Raw genomic sequence first — 15,789 nt, 5'->3', positions numbered from 1 at the left:
TCAAGACCGGCCCCTTGGCAGCCGGGACTCCAGCAGGCACCACAGCATAGATCAAGCCCAGAACTTCACCAGAGGCAGAGTGTAGGTGGGAAGGAGGGAGGTACAAAGGGACCAGGCCTCTCCTACCCACAGGGACCACCCCAGGCTGAGAAGTCCAGGGGAGGGCATGGAGCCCCAACCCTGACCCAGGAATGCCACAGGGACCCAGTCCCATCTTCTCTCCTAAGATGCCCCCGAAAGCCCAGCCCCACTGCTCCAGGATTTGTGCCTCAGTCTCCTCCCCTGTAACAGGGGGATAGAGTGGCCCCTGGCTCCCAGGGCTGGGAGGGGGCATTCAGTGAGATGTGGCCTGTGAGTGTCCAGGAAAGGATGGAAGCGGCATTATCAAAGCTCACTGCCCGTCACCCTATCTGTGGAACAACAGAAGCACAGCTACACATCACCAAGCACCCCTATTGGGCAATGAGCACTCCTATGCGGGATCTCACACTATCCTCATGACCCCCACATAAGCCCAGAGACCAGCATCCTGATCCAGCTTCCAAGTGAGGGGCAGGCAGTCCTCTTGCCTCTGATCTACACCCAGGATCTCAAACTCCACTCCCTTCAGGGGCCATACAGGCCACATAAATGAACAAGGCTGGCAGGTGCTAGCCCATGGCACATGAGAAGGGGACCTTGCTCCACCAAAACATGTTTGAGTTTCAAATAAGCACTAAAGCCAAGCAGGTGCTGCATGGCACATCCAAGAGCCTCATACAGTCCCTGGGCCACCAGTTTGAGACCCTGCTGGGCTGTTTCACAGCAGCCAGGGCTCTTCTGCTGACCCAGGTCCTTGAGGCATCTGGGAGGAATGGGCAAGGTGGGATGCGGGAGGAAGCAAGGAAGGAGGAGGGTCAGGCTCCAGCCCCTGGCTCACCTCTGCATGCGCTCCTGCAGCTCGCGCTGCTTGCGGATCTCAGGGAACTGCTTCTCGTAGTATTCGCGCACCTTGCTCTCCTTGGCGCGTCGCCGGGGGTTGTTCTCAATGCGCTCCACCTTCTTCTCCCAGGCTTCCATGAGCTGGTCATAGCGCTGGCAGAACTTTTGTTCCTGGGTGAGCACAGCATGGGGAGCACTGATCAGCGGTTCATCCTCCATCTGGACGCCAGCCCCACTCCCCTCTGTGCTCCCAGCCCGCTCTGCATGCACATGGGCACACACCATCACACAGGCAGACAGGAGCAAGCTGAGATGCAGACACACACGGCCACACACAGGAGACACACATGATCACACAGAGACCTGGGCAGACCTGGGCCCCAAGAAAACCCAGCTGCTGCTCCCAAGCAGCTCCTGGGAAGAAGCCTCTACCATCCCTCCCTAAGGGCCTGGCTGCCTCCTACCCTGGGAGATGGTCCACTGGCCTGGCCTCCTAGAAACGCCTCATCTGATGCAGCTGCCACCAGCTACACATGACTAAGTTCAAATCACATTAAGTAACATTTAATATTCAGACCCTGGTCCCTCGAAACACATTTCCCGTGCTCCATAGCTGCATGTGGGAAGGATTCTCATCTGGAGTGGGCAGCACACACAAAGGCCATTTCCATCATGAAAGGAAATGATGTTAACACAGGCTCTGGTGTGTCTGTCAGGTTCAGGGCGCCCCCTAGAAAGCATCCTCTTTCTGAAAAGTTCCTCATTCTCTGGCCTCAGGCTCAGCCATGATCCCAGGCCTAGGGAGTCTATGTGAAGTCCTGAGCAGCTCCCAGGAAGAAGCCTCTACCACTTCTCCTGGACAACGTAGTCCCTCTCTATGTCTATTCACAGTGCCACCTATTTTATGTCCTCACTAAAAGACCCCCAGCCAGCCAGGAACATAGCTGCCTGCCTTCCACATCTCCAAGGTGACCGAGACCTTGAGCAGGTGGGGAGCAATAAGCTGCCCATAAGACCCCAATCTCCCTGTCTCAAACAGCTGTGCTAGACAGATGGCATGGTCTGGGAGTCTCGCTTGAACGCCCTTTCAATGCTTCAGCATAATCAGAAAACCCCTCTTTCGTCCTTGTGATCAGACACCTCACCCCGTCCTGCATTTCAACCTATGTAAGGCAACCTGTGACCTTGGTCCTCAGCAAACACAGCAGGGCATCCATACCCAAGGGGATGTCAAGCCAGCTTTGGCAGGGCATGAAACATGACCCCAGCTCCCAGGAGTCCCATACATATGTGGGCTGCTCCAAGAACCCGATAGAGATCAGGATGTGGTTCCAGTAGCAGACAACAGCCAGTGTTCGTGGCTCTGCGGTGCAGACAGCACCCCACCGGGCATGGGGACTGGGGAGGGGAGGATACTGACAGCCCTGTCACCATCATAGCAGGGGACCCACCCCACCCCACTCCTGCCTGAGAGGCCGCAGTCTGATAAACAAGAGTGAGAAAACAGGTCAGATGGGGAGATGGGGAGAAACAGTCACCCAATCAGCATAGGAAAATCATACAGTTGCCAGAGAAGACACACACGGCCTGTGTCCACTGCACCGAGCTCCTGGGGACAGTGCCCTGCGAGAGGTGGCAGCCCTTCCCCGGGGAGCATGAATGCTCAGTGGGTTTTCCATGAGGTAGACCCACTGATCAGGGAAGGAAGGGAATCTCCACCTCATGCTCACACACACACTCACGCTCCAGATGCTGGGCCAGAGCTAAGCCAGTGTGAGGGGGTGCCAGCAGCAAATCTCTGCAGGGGACGAGGAGCAGGGCCACCATGCCCATGACCACAGTCTCTGTGTCTTATGAGGACATGTCACCCCCAACCTCTCGCTTTCTGGCAGCCGGAGTTCACCCTTGCCACCCCTGCCCTCACCTCTGCCACTGGCTAAACATTCCTTCCTGCAGACAGATTCACTCAAACCCACACAGGCTGCAACTACCATCCCTGGTGCCAGGGGACTCAGGGCCCAGGTACCCCAGCCCTGTGCCTGGCATCGCTCAGTGTAGGAGCAGAGGCCAGGATCCCAGCAGCAGCAGCCCACAGTTACTCTGATGGCATCCAGAGCACCTGCTCGCCCCTTGCTGCTGGTGTTTTTGGTGTCATACCCGAGTAGTCACTGCCACACCCAAGGTCATGAAGAGTCACTGCTGTGCTTCTCCCTAGGAATTTTATGGTTTCGGCTCTCACATTTAGGGCTTCAGTTGACTGAGTGTTTGCGTCAGTTCTGGGGGGTGGGGATCCAACTCTACTCTGCACGTGGATACCTCGTCATCCCCACAACACTTGCTGAAGCGACCATCCTTCTCACTGAATGGATTCAGCCTCTTGTGAAAAATCACCTAGCCACAGGTGTGAGGGCTTATTTTCAGGCTATTCCATGCTGTCCCACTGGTCTCGGGTCTGCCCTTATGCCAGAACCACACTGTCCTGGTTACTATAACTTTGTGATCCATTTTGAAATCAGATGCACATGGTTGTTCTTTTCCCATCCCATAGGGACTGCCTAGCCGCCTGCAGTTGACAGTTCTGAGTGCCCACTCTATGCCAGGCGGCACCCTGGGTACACTGCATGCAGCCTCTCACTCAGTGACCCAATGAATGGGTGTTAATATCCTCATCGAGCAGAGAAGGAAACTGAGGCCAAAAGTTAAATGATTTGCCCCACATGTCTAATAGCACCAAGATTTGAAACCTTCCTGCCTGCCCTGCCAGGTGTGATGCAGCTCTGCACTGAGGGAAGCAATGGGTGATGGGGCTCCCTGAACACAGGAGAAGGCAGTCCCAGGCCAAGCGCTGGGGGAAAGGAAGTTCGTGTCAGAGAAGGGCAGCTGCAGCTAGCTGGCCAGAGGGGCTGGCCTCTGTGGTCACCTCCTAACCCATAGGCTGCCTGCAGGGCTCAGCAGGACAGGGTCACAGAAGCTCAAAATGTTCTGTGCATCAACTGTCCTGAGCACCAGGGCTCCCGGCCTCCCCCACAGCATTTCATGAGGGATAAGGGTGACAGGCTGCGACTCTCCCCGGCCTCCAGCCTACCCAGTGCTCAGGCTGCAGAAGCAAGCCACGGCTGCTGGGGCAGGTCCAGGAAAAGCCCCAATGCTCAAAGGGAAGCCGGGAATACTCCTGAGAGGTGTGAAGGATGGAAGAGGGGTGAAGAAACCTTCAGCTGCCTCTTGATGTACATAAATGACAAGGTGGGTGGGGACAAGCCAAGGAAAGCAGAAAGGCAGACTATGCTGAAAATAAGCCAGTGCCCACTGTGGTGGGCTGAAGGGTGACCTCCCAGAATCTGGAGATTACTTGAGCTTGTTTGACAAAGCACTTGAGATGAGGTCATCCTGGATTAAGGTGAGCTCTGAACCATGTAATCAGGTGTCCATGTAAGAGACCAGGAGATGGCCCTGTGGATACAGAGGCTGAGACCAGAGGGACACAGGGACCCCCAGGGGCTGGGAGAAGCAGAAGGGATCCACCTCACAGCCTCTGGTGGGAACACAGTCTTGCTCACATCTTAACTTTGGAATTCTGGTCTCTGGAACCACCAGAGAATATATTTCTATTGTCTTCAGCAGCCTGGCTTATGGTCATGTTACAGCAGCCTCAGGAAACAGGTACACCCACCCTCTATGCTGGGCACACCTCCTGGCTTACCCATCCCACACAGCCACCATCGCTGTCAAAGGGCCCCCTTCACCAGGCACCACTCTAAATGCTCTTGCAGCAAGCACGTGCCTCCAGCCTCACTGCACCCCACCCCATTTTGAAGAAGAAGAAGAGGAAGAGTAAGGCTCGGGGTGGAGACTGCACTCCCCAGATCACACACGGCAGGCTATGGTGGGTGGGCTGAACCTGAGCCCCGATATTCTCAGCAGAGCCTTACCCCCACCCCTACCCCCCAGTCCGGCCTCCCAGGGCTGAGCTCAGCTCCCAGGGAAGGATAGGACAAGCTGAGGAGGTTTATGTCAATGTCCTTCTGGGGGCAAAGCCTTGGCTCTTTGCACAAGGCCGGAGTGCAGGCAGTGTGGGCAGCTGACCTGTGTGGTCCCTGGAACCTTTACGTCTGAAGGAGGTTGGTTCACAGTGGGGGCAGGGCATGCAGGTCTAAGGTCTGGGGGACCATCTGGACCATCTGGACCCTCCCCATCCTCGATGAAGACAATGCATCAGGGGCTTTGGGTTCATTACAGAACAACAAGAACAAGAATGCCCTGCCATTGCAGGATGGGCTCAGCCTGGCCTCAGAGCCACCCTGAATTTCAAATAAGACTACTTTCCCCTCCACCTCAAGGGACCCCCAAGCAACCACAGGGATCCTTCTAAAATGCACATCAGAATTTCTTCCTCCTGCCTAAAATGAACCCCACCCCAGACAGGGCAACAGTGGACAGAAATGTGGCTGAGGCTGGAAGATGGCAGGGAATGGCTATTGGTTCTTCAGTGCGGTGAGAACAGAACTTCCCATCCTCTCAGGAGATGGGTACAGAGGCGTTAGGGAGAGAGGCCCAGGTGCCTGCACCTACTCCCTACTTGTTAGACAAAAATATTCACACTCATGCACATGTGCACATACATGCACGTGCACACACAGCAAAGAAGCATTAGCCATGACCCCATGACTGACTCCACTCGGTGGGAATACAGGTGTTCACTGTATTTTGTCCAATTTCCTGTTTGAAATTCTCACAATAAAGACTTCATATTGTTTATCAAGAATCCACTTAGAAGAATAAATTAAGGGTCCCATTGCATTTAAAATAAAATCTGAATGGTTCATCCTGCTGAAGGCAATCTGGCTCCCATGTCATTCACATCAACTGCTGACCCCCAAGTCACACAGTGCACTACAGACTTGCCTGCTGCATTCTGTCCCATCCTACCCAAGCTGGCTCCAACCTCAGGGCCTTTGCACTTGCTGTGCCCTCTGCCTGATGCTCCAGATTTCCACACAGCTGGTCCTTCCTGTCATTCCCACTTCAGTACTGAGGCTACCACGCGGGACATGCAGGCTGTTCCCACTCCAGGCCTCCACACAGCACTTCTCACTGTGCCTCCTCTGCTCAGCCACTGTACCAGGCTTGTGGCAGGTCCTGGCTGTATATTTAACTCAATGAGTAAGATGAAACACCCACTTTCAAGAAACCCACCCATGCCACCTCTGGTCTCCATGTGGTCAATCTGGGGATCTGAGGAAACTGAGAAAGGAAAGGCGAGATGCCCACCACTTCTCACTCCATGGAACACTGGGGTCCAGAGGACCACCTGCCAGCTTCCCAGCCACCTGCCATCTGTTCCAGAAGCGTCTCCTCTCTTCTGGGACCCAACTGGGGTCTGGGGCCAGAACACGGTCAGTTTAGAAACTGGTTTAGAGGAATCATGCCCTCAAGTGGTCCAACTGGAGCTTTGGTGAGATGGTCTGAGAAAGGACAGCTCTTCCTCTGGCTCTAGAAGACTCAGATCTGCCGCAGGAATTCAGGTCCCACAGAGAAACCCATCTGTCAATGTGCTAACATAGAGAGTTGAAGAAAAACTGCACAGAAATGAAGGTAAAACGGGATCGAATGACTCCTGAACTCCACCCAAAGGACTCTTTCAGCCACAAATTCCTATACTGGGTAAGCTCATCTGAGCCAGCTCTTCCCTCACGGCGAAGAGTACTAATGAGTGACTTCCCCTCCATCGCAGGGCCCTAGTCCCCCCCACAGTGAATCAGTGATGTAAACAGCCCCCCAGAACCACAACTGCCTGTGTTCCCTCATGCACACTCTCTTCGCCTTGGGCCCCCGTCCCAGATGAGAGGCCAGAGCATGTGGCTGATGCAGGAGTCCCACCCCTGCCTGTAGTGATGTAGCCACTGCCCACCAGAGCAAGCAAGGGAGCCTCACTTCTTCTGAACACCCTCATTTTCCTGAGCCAGGAAAACCTCATCTCTAAGGGAGTGCCCTGCAGTCACCTCCACCAACACATGGCCTACCCCACCCCCAACTCTTCCAACAAACTTCTCTCTTCCTGCCTGGAAAGCCCACGGGTCCTCTGACAGCAACCAATTTTCCAGGCCAACATACTGCTTTCTCCCCTTCCAGGCTGGAAAAGGAGCAGCAGAATTCCGGGCCCCAGGCCTCCTCGGGTAGCTGCGTCCCAAGCCCTGGCTTCATCAAAGCAGCTGCCACGCTTCCCATCTGCCCCGCTATCCCTGGCCTTTCTTCATAGCCTGGACATGCAGAGAGACAGCTGCAGGCCAGGAGGTTCCACGGGCACGGCCTCAAGTGCCTGGACTACCTAACTGTCCAGGAAGCCTGGCCCAGAGGAGCGACCAGGGAGACTCCAGCGGTGGCTTACCCATTGTTTCCGAGCGTGGTTCCTCCTCTTGAAGTACAAGATTAACTTTTTCCGCATCGCCTGGTTTCTAAGCAAGAGAAAAACAGCAAATGGGGCAGGTCAGTCATACAGGGTTTCACATATCTTATCCTTCACTGAGCTGTTTCCTGACAGCAAGCCCTAAGTTTGCCCCTTTACTGACCTAAAAGACAGCCCACGGCCCCACAAGGGAACCATGAAATGCCAATGTGCATCCTCTCCCTCCCAGCGAGCTCTCCCACATTTCAGACTGAGCACAATGTGCAGAAGAAGGGTTCCCAGAGGGTGGGGTGTTGAGGCTTCCTGCCCTCCTGGAGCTGCCATCCCCTGCCATGCACACCCAGGATCCCTTCTAGAAAACTAGCCACAGAGAAACATCCACAGGCTCAGACCAGGAACATGGGCCAGAGAGATCAAGACCCTGAGGTCTGTGGCCACAGAGACGAGTGTCTCCCAGTCTGCCTCCAACTAAGCAGCACATTCTGGCCTCTGGGGCACCCTTAGCCTGTGGCAGTCAATGTCACATAAGTAGGGCAACATGGGCTACCCATGCTACAGCCCGTGAGGCAGGACCCCTTGGTAAGCCCCCTTCCCCTCAGCCCCTCTCCATGGCCTCCCCACATAAGTGAGTGCTACCAACACCTGGGTGGGCCTGGGTCGTCAGACAGGCCTTAGTAAGTAGCCTGGGGAGACCCAGACCTTGCTCACCGCGATCCAGGGATACAGCTATGACAGCTTCTCTGAGGAGGGGTACTCCAACTTCATCTTCTCAGTAGTGTCCAAACCCCACAAAGAGCTTACATGCCATTTCCCATCCAGCCTCTAGGAGGTTCCAGGAGCCACCCAAAACCCCAACCTCAGAAAAAAGACCAAGATGGTAGGAGTCCCCAGGCCCTGATGGGACAAAGCTCCCCCAACACATGCCTCACGGGGGGCTGAAGGGCTGGAAACAATCAGACACAGGCACCTCATACAGAGTCCCTCTCTGCCTCCAGGCCCCTGCAGCCAGAAGACACCACTTCAGAAGGCCCCACTGTCAGGCCCAGCTGTCCTCAGGGTCTGTACCCACACTGGAGTCCCAGGCCAAACAAGTACTCTCCCCAACCCCCAGTGATCTCCAACAGAAGTCAGCATCCTCATTACCTGGTCTCAAGTCCAGGGATGCTAACAAGCCTACATGTCCCCTCTTAATTCGGAGGGAAAGGCACAGTGAATGTGTGGGCAGCATCACCTCTCTGGAACTCCCCATGGACCCCAGCAGGGTTCAGAGCCCTGTTTACTCTCCACCTCCTGAGAAAGAAATACCATGCCACTTCTAAGAGGGTCCTGGGAGGTGGAGGGGGACGGGTTACCCTGCCTCCCGGGGTCATTCTGGCCTCATGTTAGCCAGGGCCCTCCCACTGTCATCAGCCTCCCCTGTGCTGTCCCCAAAAGGGTGGGCACCAGGATCCTCAGTCACAAAGGCTGAAACCAGAACACTTCATTCTGTGACGAGGTGTTCCAGCAACCTTAGAGGGCCTCCAACCTCAATACCCTCATCTGAAAAACGAATTCAATAACATCATGTTTTCACATCCTCAGTCATTCAACAGATGTTTATGGAGTACCTACTATGTGCTGGCACTCTTCTAGGCACTTGGGACATAGCTTTGAGTAGTGTAAAGTCCCCAGCCCTCACGGAGGTGACACTCAGAGGGGTCACATGGACAGTAAGCAGGACAGTCCACATCATCATGGATTCAGAAACTCAAACATGGGAGTGGGGGTAGTGAGTAGGTGGGATGGGAGAATGTAGCTACTTTAGGTGCAGTGGTGAGAGGGCTGGGGGCTGAGATTTGGATCACCAGAAGCACCTAGCTGTGGAAAGATGTGGAGGGAAGGGCACCACAGGCAGAGGATTCTAAGTACAGAGGCCTGGGGTGGGAACAAGAAAGGCTATATGGTTGGAGAGAACTGGGGAGGGGCAAAGGACAGTGAGGCTGGCAGGGCTGGCTGTATGAGGTTTTGGTTTGGGCAGGGTGAAGGGCTTTTAAAAAGATGGGCAGCTGAGAAGGCCGAGAAGCAAGGACAGCCCAGGGCAGGGAGCCGGGGAGCACCAAGGTCTTGCTTCTTCACAGGATTCTCCACAACAAATAAGCCATTTCTCTCCAGAGCTGGGACACGGCATACACAAGAAGAGCCCAGAACATCTTTAAGTAAAGAAGTGCTAAAAAGAAGATGACAAAATTAAAAGATCAGAGGGACAAAGACCCAGCCTGAGCTTCGGACTGCTGAAGCTGGGAAAATATAAGCACCAAAATAAGTAACCCCTGCGCTGGATCCAAACCCAAAGAACAAAATAAATATCCATGAGTCCGCGTGCTGATATAAATAAAAAACTGAATAAATAAATAAGGAAGAAGGAGCAAATGTTTCTTACAGAATCCGCTTACAAGGAAGGCAGGAGATGGAAAGTCACCACTAGAACCACTAGAACACTTCAGCCCACCTGCCGCCGGAAGATCCACATGTGAATGGTACAACTGGCCACGCTTTAAGGAAAAACCAGAATTTGCATAGCTTCAAAGTCTCTTCTCCCAAATAGTTGCTAGTCATTGAGCAGTTTTCACTTACGGCCACAAATCCTATGATGCTCCTCCTGCAGGAGGTGGAAGGGAGCCCTCCACCCCATGATGGCAGCCTGGATCCTTACTTGCTTCTAAAGCACTGAACACAGGAGAGCAAGATAGCCATGCACGGAGGTGATGGCACCTCTGACGAGTCCTGATGGGAAGGGTGGCTCCTCACCTCTGTGGGGCTCTCCCCCCAAATCTATGCCCTGCCCCTTCATGAGAAAGCACCAGGCAAACCCAAATCAAGAGACATTCTGCCCAAGCCCTGAAAACAGCTCTTCAAAAGGGTCAGGAAAGTCAGGGGAAGATGGAAAAACTGTCACCTGTGGACCAAGGAGACACAAGGACAGAGTGCAAAGTAGGAATCTGCAATCAGATCCTGGACCGGAAAAATCCAAAGAAAGTCTCTGGGTTGGCACTGAGCACTGTTCCACCGCCACATTATCAGTTCTGACGAATGCAGCCTCACTTAACAGAAGATGTTCATATTAGGGGATGCTGGCCAGAAGGTATATGGGAAATTCTTTATACTATCTTTGCCACTCTTCTGTAAATCTAGCTTTTTATTTTTAATATTTTATTTATTTATTTAGAGAGAAAGAGGGAGCAGCAGAGGGAGAGGGAGAGAATCTCAAGCAGACTTGCCGGGGAGTATGGAGCCAGACATGGGGGCTCAATCTCATGACCCTGCAACCATGACCTGAGCAGAAATCAAGAGTTAGATGCTTAACCGACTGAGGCACCCAGGAGCCCCTAAATCTAGCTATTTTAAAATAGATGCTTAAAAAGAAACCAAACAGGGTCATGATCTATGTTGAAATGCCATAGTACGACCAAATACAATTTACTGTAGACCTTGCAGGGGGCATGGTGTATGTTACAAGTTGAAATGGGTCTCTCCACACTCAGTGACATTGGGAGTCCCAACCCCCTGTACCTCAGAATTCGACCTGATCTGGAAACCGGGTCTTTACAGAGGTCATCAAGTTAGCATGCAGTCAGGAGGGTGACCCTCATCCCTTATGAATGGCGTCCTTATAAAAAGGCGAAGTGTGGACTTGGAGGAGGACACACATAAAGGCAGGATGACATGAGAAGACAGAGAGGAGATAGTGGAGTGTCTATAAGCCAAGGGATGCTCAGGGAGCCAGCAAACTCCAGAAGCTGGGAAAGGCATGGAAGGCTCCCCAGGAGAGACCAGGGTCCCATCACCGCTTCATCCCCAACTGCTGGCTTCCAGAGCTGGGAAAGAATAAGCTGCTGTGGTTTCCAGCTGCTCGGTTTGGGGTAACTTGACCCAGCTGCCTGAGGAAGCAGATGCAGCCAAGGCCAGTCTTCAACCAGCTGCGGTGCCCTGGCTGCACCCTGGGAGGGACTCAGTGAGTACAAAGTCTCACGGGGCAGAGGTAACTCCTGTAGCTACCTCTGTTCCCCACAGCTACTGCAGGGCAGTTCTCCCCAGTGGATCCGAATTTCCTTCCAAAGCAAGCACTGTGCCTGGCACCCAGAGGCATCCACTTACTGCCAAAGAGGACAAATGTCAAGTCCACAGGTTGCAAATGGGCACAGTCCACCAAGCAGAGCCAGTCCATGAAAGCATTGTTTGGACTGCCATGCTTTCTAAAAAATCTGAATTCGTTGCCAGTATTGAAAACCAGAAGCTGTTGTGTAAAAAGCTGAACTTAAAGCTTCTTTTATAAGACCAGGCAGTCTGCTACACCCCCTCATGGCCACAGGCTGGGGACTGAGGCTTGACCACCCCTTTACAAGGATGATGAGCTCACCATTCACCACAGTCCCTGCCACTCCCTACTGCCTCCCACCAGCCCTCCCCACTCTACCTTTCCCTCTCAGCCCCATGGGCATGCCTCTGGTCGCAATCCCCTAGACATCTGGCTTAGGGTGTCCACTAGTTCAACATTCTTCTGGCAAACGTTTTTGGAGTGTTTATTTTGTCCCAAGGAATGTTTTGGTATTGGAGATGCAAATAGCTTCCTACAGACAAATCTTTTCTGCTATGATTTTTTTCTGGCAAAAATAGGCAACATAGTCATAAGAGGGCTCTAGAAAGGCTGACAAACCAGCAACATGATGAGTTTGCCAGTGGAGGCATTTACAGGGATGCAAAGGATAGCTATCATTTCCTGGAGAAGTCAGAGTTTATAAAAGCACAATCTGTAAGGAAACATAGGCCTCGTCAACTGCTGCTGGGCTCAGAAGGAGATACAAAACCTAGAAGGGAGCAATAAGGGGCTGGAAACTCTGGAAGTTTGAGGAGAGTCTGGCCAGGCCTAGAACCACAGGGTTATAAAATAGGAAAGCTTAGGGCAATCAGGGAGGCTTCCTGGAAGAAGAGAGGTTTGCACTGAGGCTTGGGAGAAGCAGACCAATAGAAAATGGGAAAATGACAGCATTGAGTTCTAGGGGAGTGAGGGTGATGATGGATTTAGAGGGGGTGAGGAGGGGCATTCAGGGAGAGCCAGACCCCCAGCTGCTGGCTCCAGAGGAAGCCTGCCTGAGCAGGGCTCTGAACACCTTGAGAAGAATCCATCTGAGGGAGTAACTGATGGTCTGAAACCTACATACGGACAAGCAAGGTGACTTGCCCAAGGCCACCGGACTAGCAAGGGGCAGAGGCCAGACCGGAGACCCAGGAGAGGTAATAGGGTGGGTGTGCAGACCTGGTTGGTCTAGGAATTTGGCTCTATGACCCTAGTGAAGTTACTTAACATTTCTGAACCTCCAGAGCAAGACCACAAAAACCTGTTGTCCCAGGTGCCCTTTCCACCTGCACAGCTCTAGGGCTGCCGGCTCCAATCAGCCAACCCCCAAGTGAGGCAGGAGGAGGGATGAAATGGGGCATCAAGACAAGAAAAACGGGGAAGAGAACACCGGGAACCCGCAGGCCTCCAGGCCCCAGGGAGGCAAGAGGAACAAGGCCAGTGCCTGGGTTCTACCACCAGAGGAGGGCGTAGCAGGGAAAGGCACAGCACACAGCAGAGCACACATATCAGTAACTGTCCCCCAGGCACCAACCTCAGACCCCTTTGGAGAATCGCAGGGGTCCTCTGAGAAGGCACTGAGCTCCCTGAACAGCAATCCTGGCAGGTCCTGCAGTGGCGTGCCCAATTAGTTCTCCCGGGGCTGCCCTGGCCTCTTCTCTTGCTTCCCAGAGCCTGAGAAGGGCCGATCATCCACGGCAGACACCCCCACACCACCCCATGACGCAGGTGGCAGAGGGAGCGCAGCAGAGGTGGGCACAGGTGACTTGGACACGTCTGAAATTGCCAGCGCGGCAGGAAGTCAAGCGTGAAATTAACTTTAACTGTGCAGCCCCAGCGCGCACACACACAGGGAAATTAAAGTGACAGAGCAAGGTCCTTGGGGAAGGGGTAACCTCCCACCTGGCCCAATGACAGCAGCGGGGGCAGGGAGATGGAATGGGCTCTCACTGTCCTTATCAAGCTGTCACCAGGTCACAGAATGTCAGACCCATCCACTCCTGCATCCCCAGGGCCCAGAACAGTGCCGAGCACACAGTGAGCGCTCAATAAATACTGGCTGGATGAACAAAGGACAGGAATACATGGATAAAACAGCAAGAAGAAGAAAGATCACAAGATGATCCCACGTGCCTGACACTGAGCTCAGCACCTCAGGGACAGTAACTCACTGAATCCTCAGCAACCCTAGGAGGCAGGAGCTACTCTTATTCCTACCTCACAGATGGGGAAACCGAGGCACTGAGAGTCGGTGGCTAGCCAGATGCTCATGGCCCTCAACCGGCCCTTGGGTTTCATCAGCGTCATCTCAGATTTCACTGTACTCACATCTGTCCAGGCCCCTGACCTCTGCAGCCACGAGACTTCTCTGTCCCTGCACCTCCACACCACACCCCTGGCAGCTCCCACAGCACCCGGGCCTGCCACTGCTTGCCTGGATGGCCATGGCTATCTCCACCAAGGCCTCCCGACAACCAGTCCTTTCTCTCCAGAGCCACCAGAGTGAGCTTTAAAAGTAAAAACCCAATACACCACTTCCCAGCATAAATATCATCTCTGGCCTCCCTTCACACATAAATAATATGACCTGAACTCCTCATCAGTCCTGGGTGATCTGCCTGGCACCGTCTTTCCCTCACCTACCCCACAGGCCACACTGGCCTTCTCTGGGATCTCACCAGCTCAGTCCAGTGCCAAGGTCTTTGCACTGCTTGTTCCACTTGCCAGGGAGGTCACATGGCCAGCCCCCAAGTGTCCCCTTTGTTGTCAGGTCCAACCCTGATCCTCTGGCTAAAGCCACCTACCTACCATATCTGCCATCTGCATAGCATTCTTTTTTTTTTTTTTTTTTTTCTGAGAAAGAGGGAAAGAGATAGGGGCAGAGGTAGAGAGAGAATCTTAAGCAGGCATACCCAGCATGAAGCCCAAAGTGGGGCTCGATCTCATGACCCCAAGATCATGCATGACCTGAGCCGAAATGAAGAGTTGGATGCTTAACCGACTAAGCCACCCAGGCCCCCCTTGCATAGCATTCTTTAAAGTGAATGCGCTAATTTGCTGATGATCACATTCAAATTAAAAATACAGAGATCATTAGGATTTTTGTGGAAAACTGGGAACAAAATCAAAATTCTAACAATAAATCGGTTCAAATAATTTGCTTACAGATATATTCTTCTAACATAAAATTCACCACTTATGTAAGATATCTTAAAATTATTCATCTCTATATTTTAAACTGAAACATGTCCATCTGTGATTTGGGTTTGGAACACATGTCACCAGGCAGTCACCTACTTAGCCAGAACGTACTCCAGGAGACCAGAACTGTTCTCTGATGAGGACTGGGGAGTGCAAAAATAGGGCACTGGCTTCAGCAAGTTTATAGCTTTCTTCTGCTTAACCAGAGACGTGGCAACACCTTATCTGCTAAAATATTACTATGGATACCTTTTTCCTTTCTTGTTTGGATTTTATGGTGGTTTTTATAAACAGAAATCATCCATGTTATTCTGCTTCAAATATTACTCATTTTTTAGCGAACAATTCGTGTAAGATTTCAGTATGATGACATTACTACAAAAACTATTATGTCAAAAGGGAAAACACAACTAGATGTATCAAAACATAAAGAGCTTAAGATGGTTATGTGAGCACAGTACTTTTCGTCTGCAGGTATCTTATTTGTTTAACTCACTTTTTGTCTCCACTGCTAGATAAAGCTTGAGGAAAGCATAGACCTTTGTTCTGTTCAGAGCTGAATCCCCAGGTCCTAGAAGAGGGCCTGGCACACAGTAGGTGTTCTACAAATGTGTGCTAAGCGAATGAATGAATGAATGAATGAATGAGTGCTTCCAGCAGCCCTGCTCAGATGAAAACACCCACCGCGGAGCCCCAAACCAGCTGTCATAGCCCTAAAAGTCCCTCTGCCCTTACGTACCCTCATCTAAGGCCCCCCTCACCCCTAGCAGTGGCCCCAGGGAAGGCAGATCGCAAGGAGTCTAGAAGGGATTCAGGTGGCCTGTGGAGTCTAGGAGGGCTGGGTACCCGGGCTGCGAATACATCCACAAGGCCACACAAAATCACAGGCCATATCAGACACAGAAATCCTAGCACTGTATCAGTGCCTCCTGAGCAGGCCACTCTGCAGCCCCTGCCAGCCATGGGCTGAGGGGGACCTGCCAGTGGTACAGGTGAGGCATCCTCAGCAGGTGTTCCTGAGCCCAAATGGACCAACGACCTCACTGGCAACAAGAGGTTTTCCAGGCTGCTCCATCAGTCACTGGGAGCTGCTAGGGGGCGCCCATTTTGGTCACCAGAGCTTGGTCCAGTCATAAGAGTCCAGCAGCTA

At 52.8% G+C, this 15,789-nt stretch overlaps 1 protein-coding gene across 31 annotated transcripts in view; it reads right to left on the bottom strand.

Annotated features, from left to right (window-relative positions):
* The window catches only part of NCOR2 (nuclear receptor corepressor 2), a 212,469-nt gene that overhangs the window by 93,223 nt on the left and 103,457 nt on the right, over positions 1-15,789 (bottom strand). For all 31 annotated transcript variants that reach the window (XM_077875269.1, XM_077875268.1, XM_077875270.1 and 28 more), the window contains 2 exons: positions 7,307-7,373; positions 920-1,092 (listed from right to left, as the gene is read on the bottom strand). In XM_077875269.1, coding sequence (XP_077731395.1) covers positions 920-1,092; positions 7,307-7,373 — 240 coding nt within the window. The remainder of the gene's footprint in view (positions 1-919; positions 1,093-7,306; positions 7,374-15,789) is intronic.

The sequence above is a fragment of the Canis aureus genome, chromosome 27 (genome assembly GCF_053574225.1).
Source record: "Canis aureus isolate CA01 chromosome 27, VMU_Caureus_v.1.0, whole genome shotgun sequence".
Lineage (NCBI taxonomy): Eukaryota > Metazoa > Chordata > Mammalia > Carnivora > Canidae > Canis > Canis aureus.
This window is presented reverse-complemented; position numbering and strand designations above follow the sequence as displayed.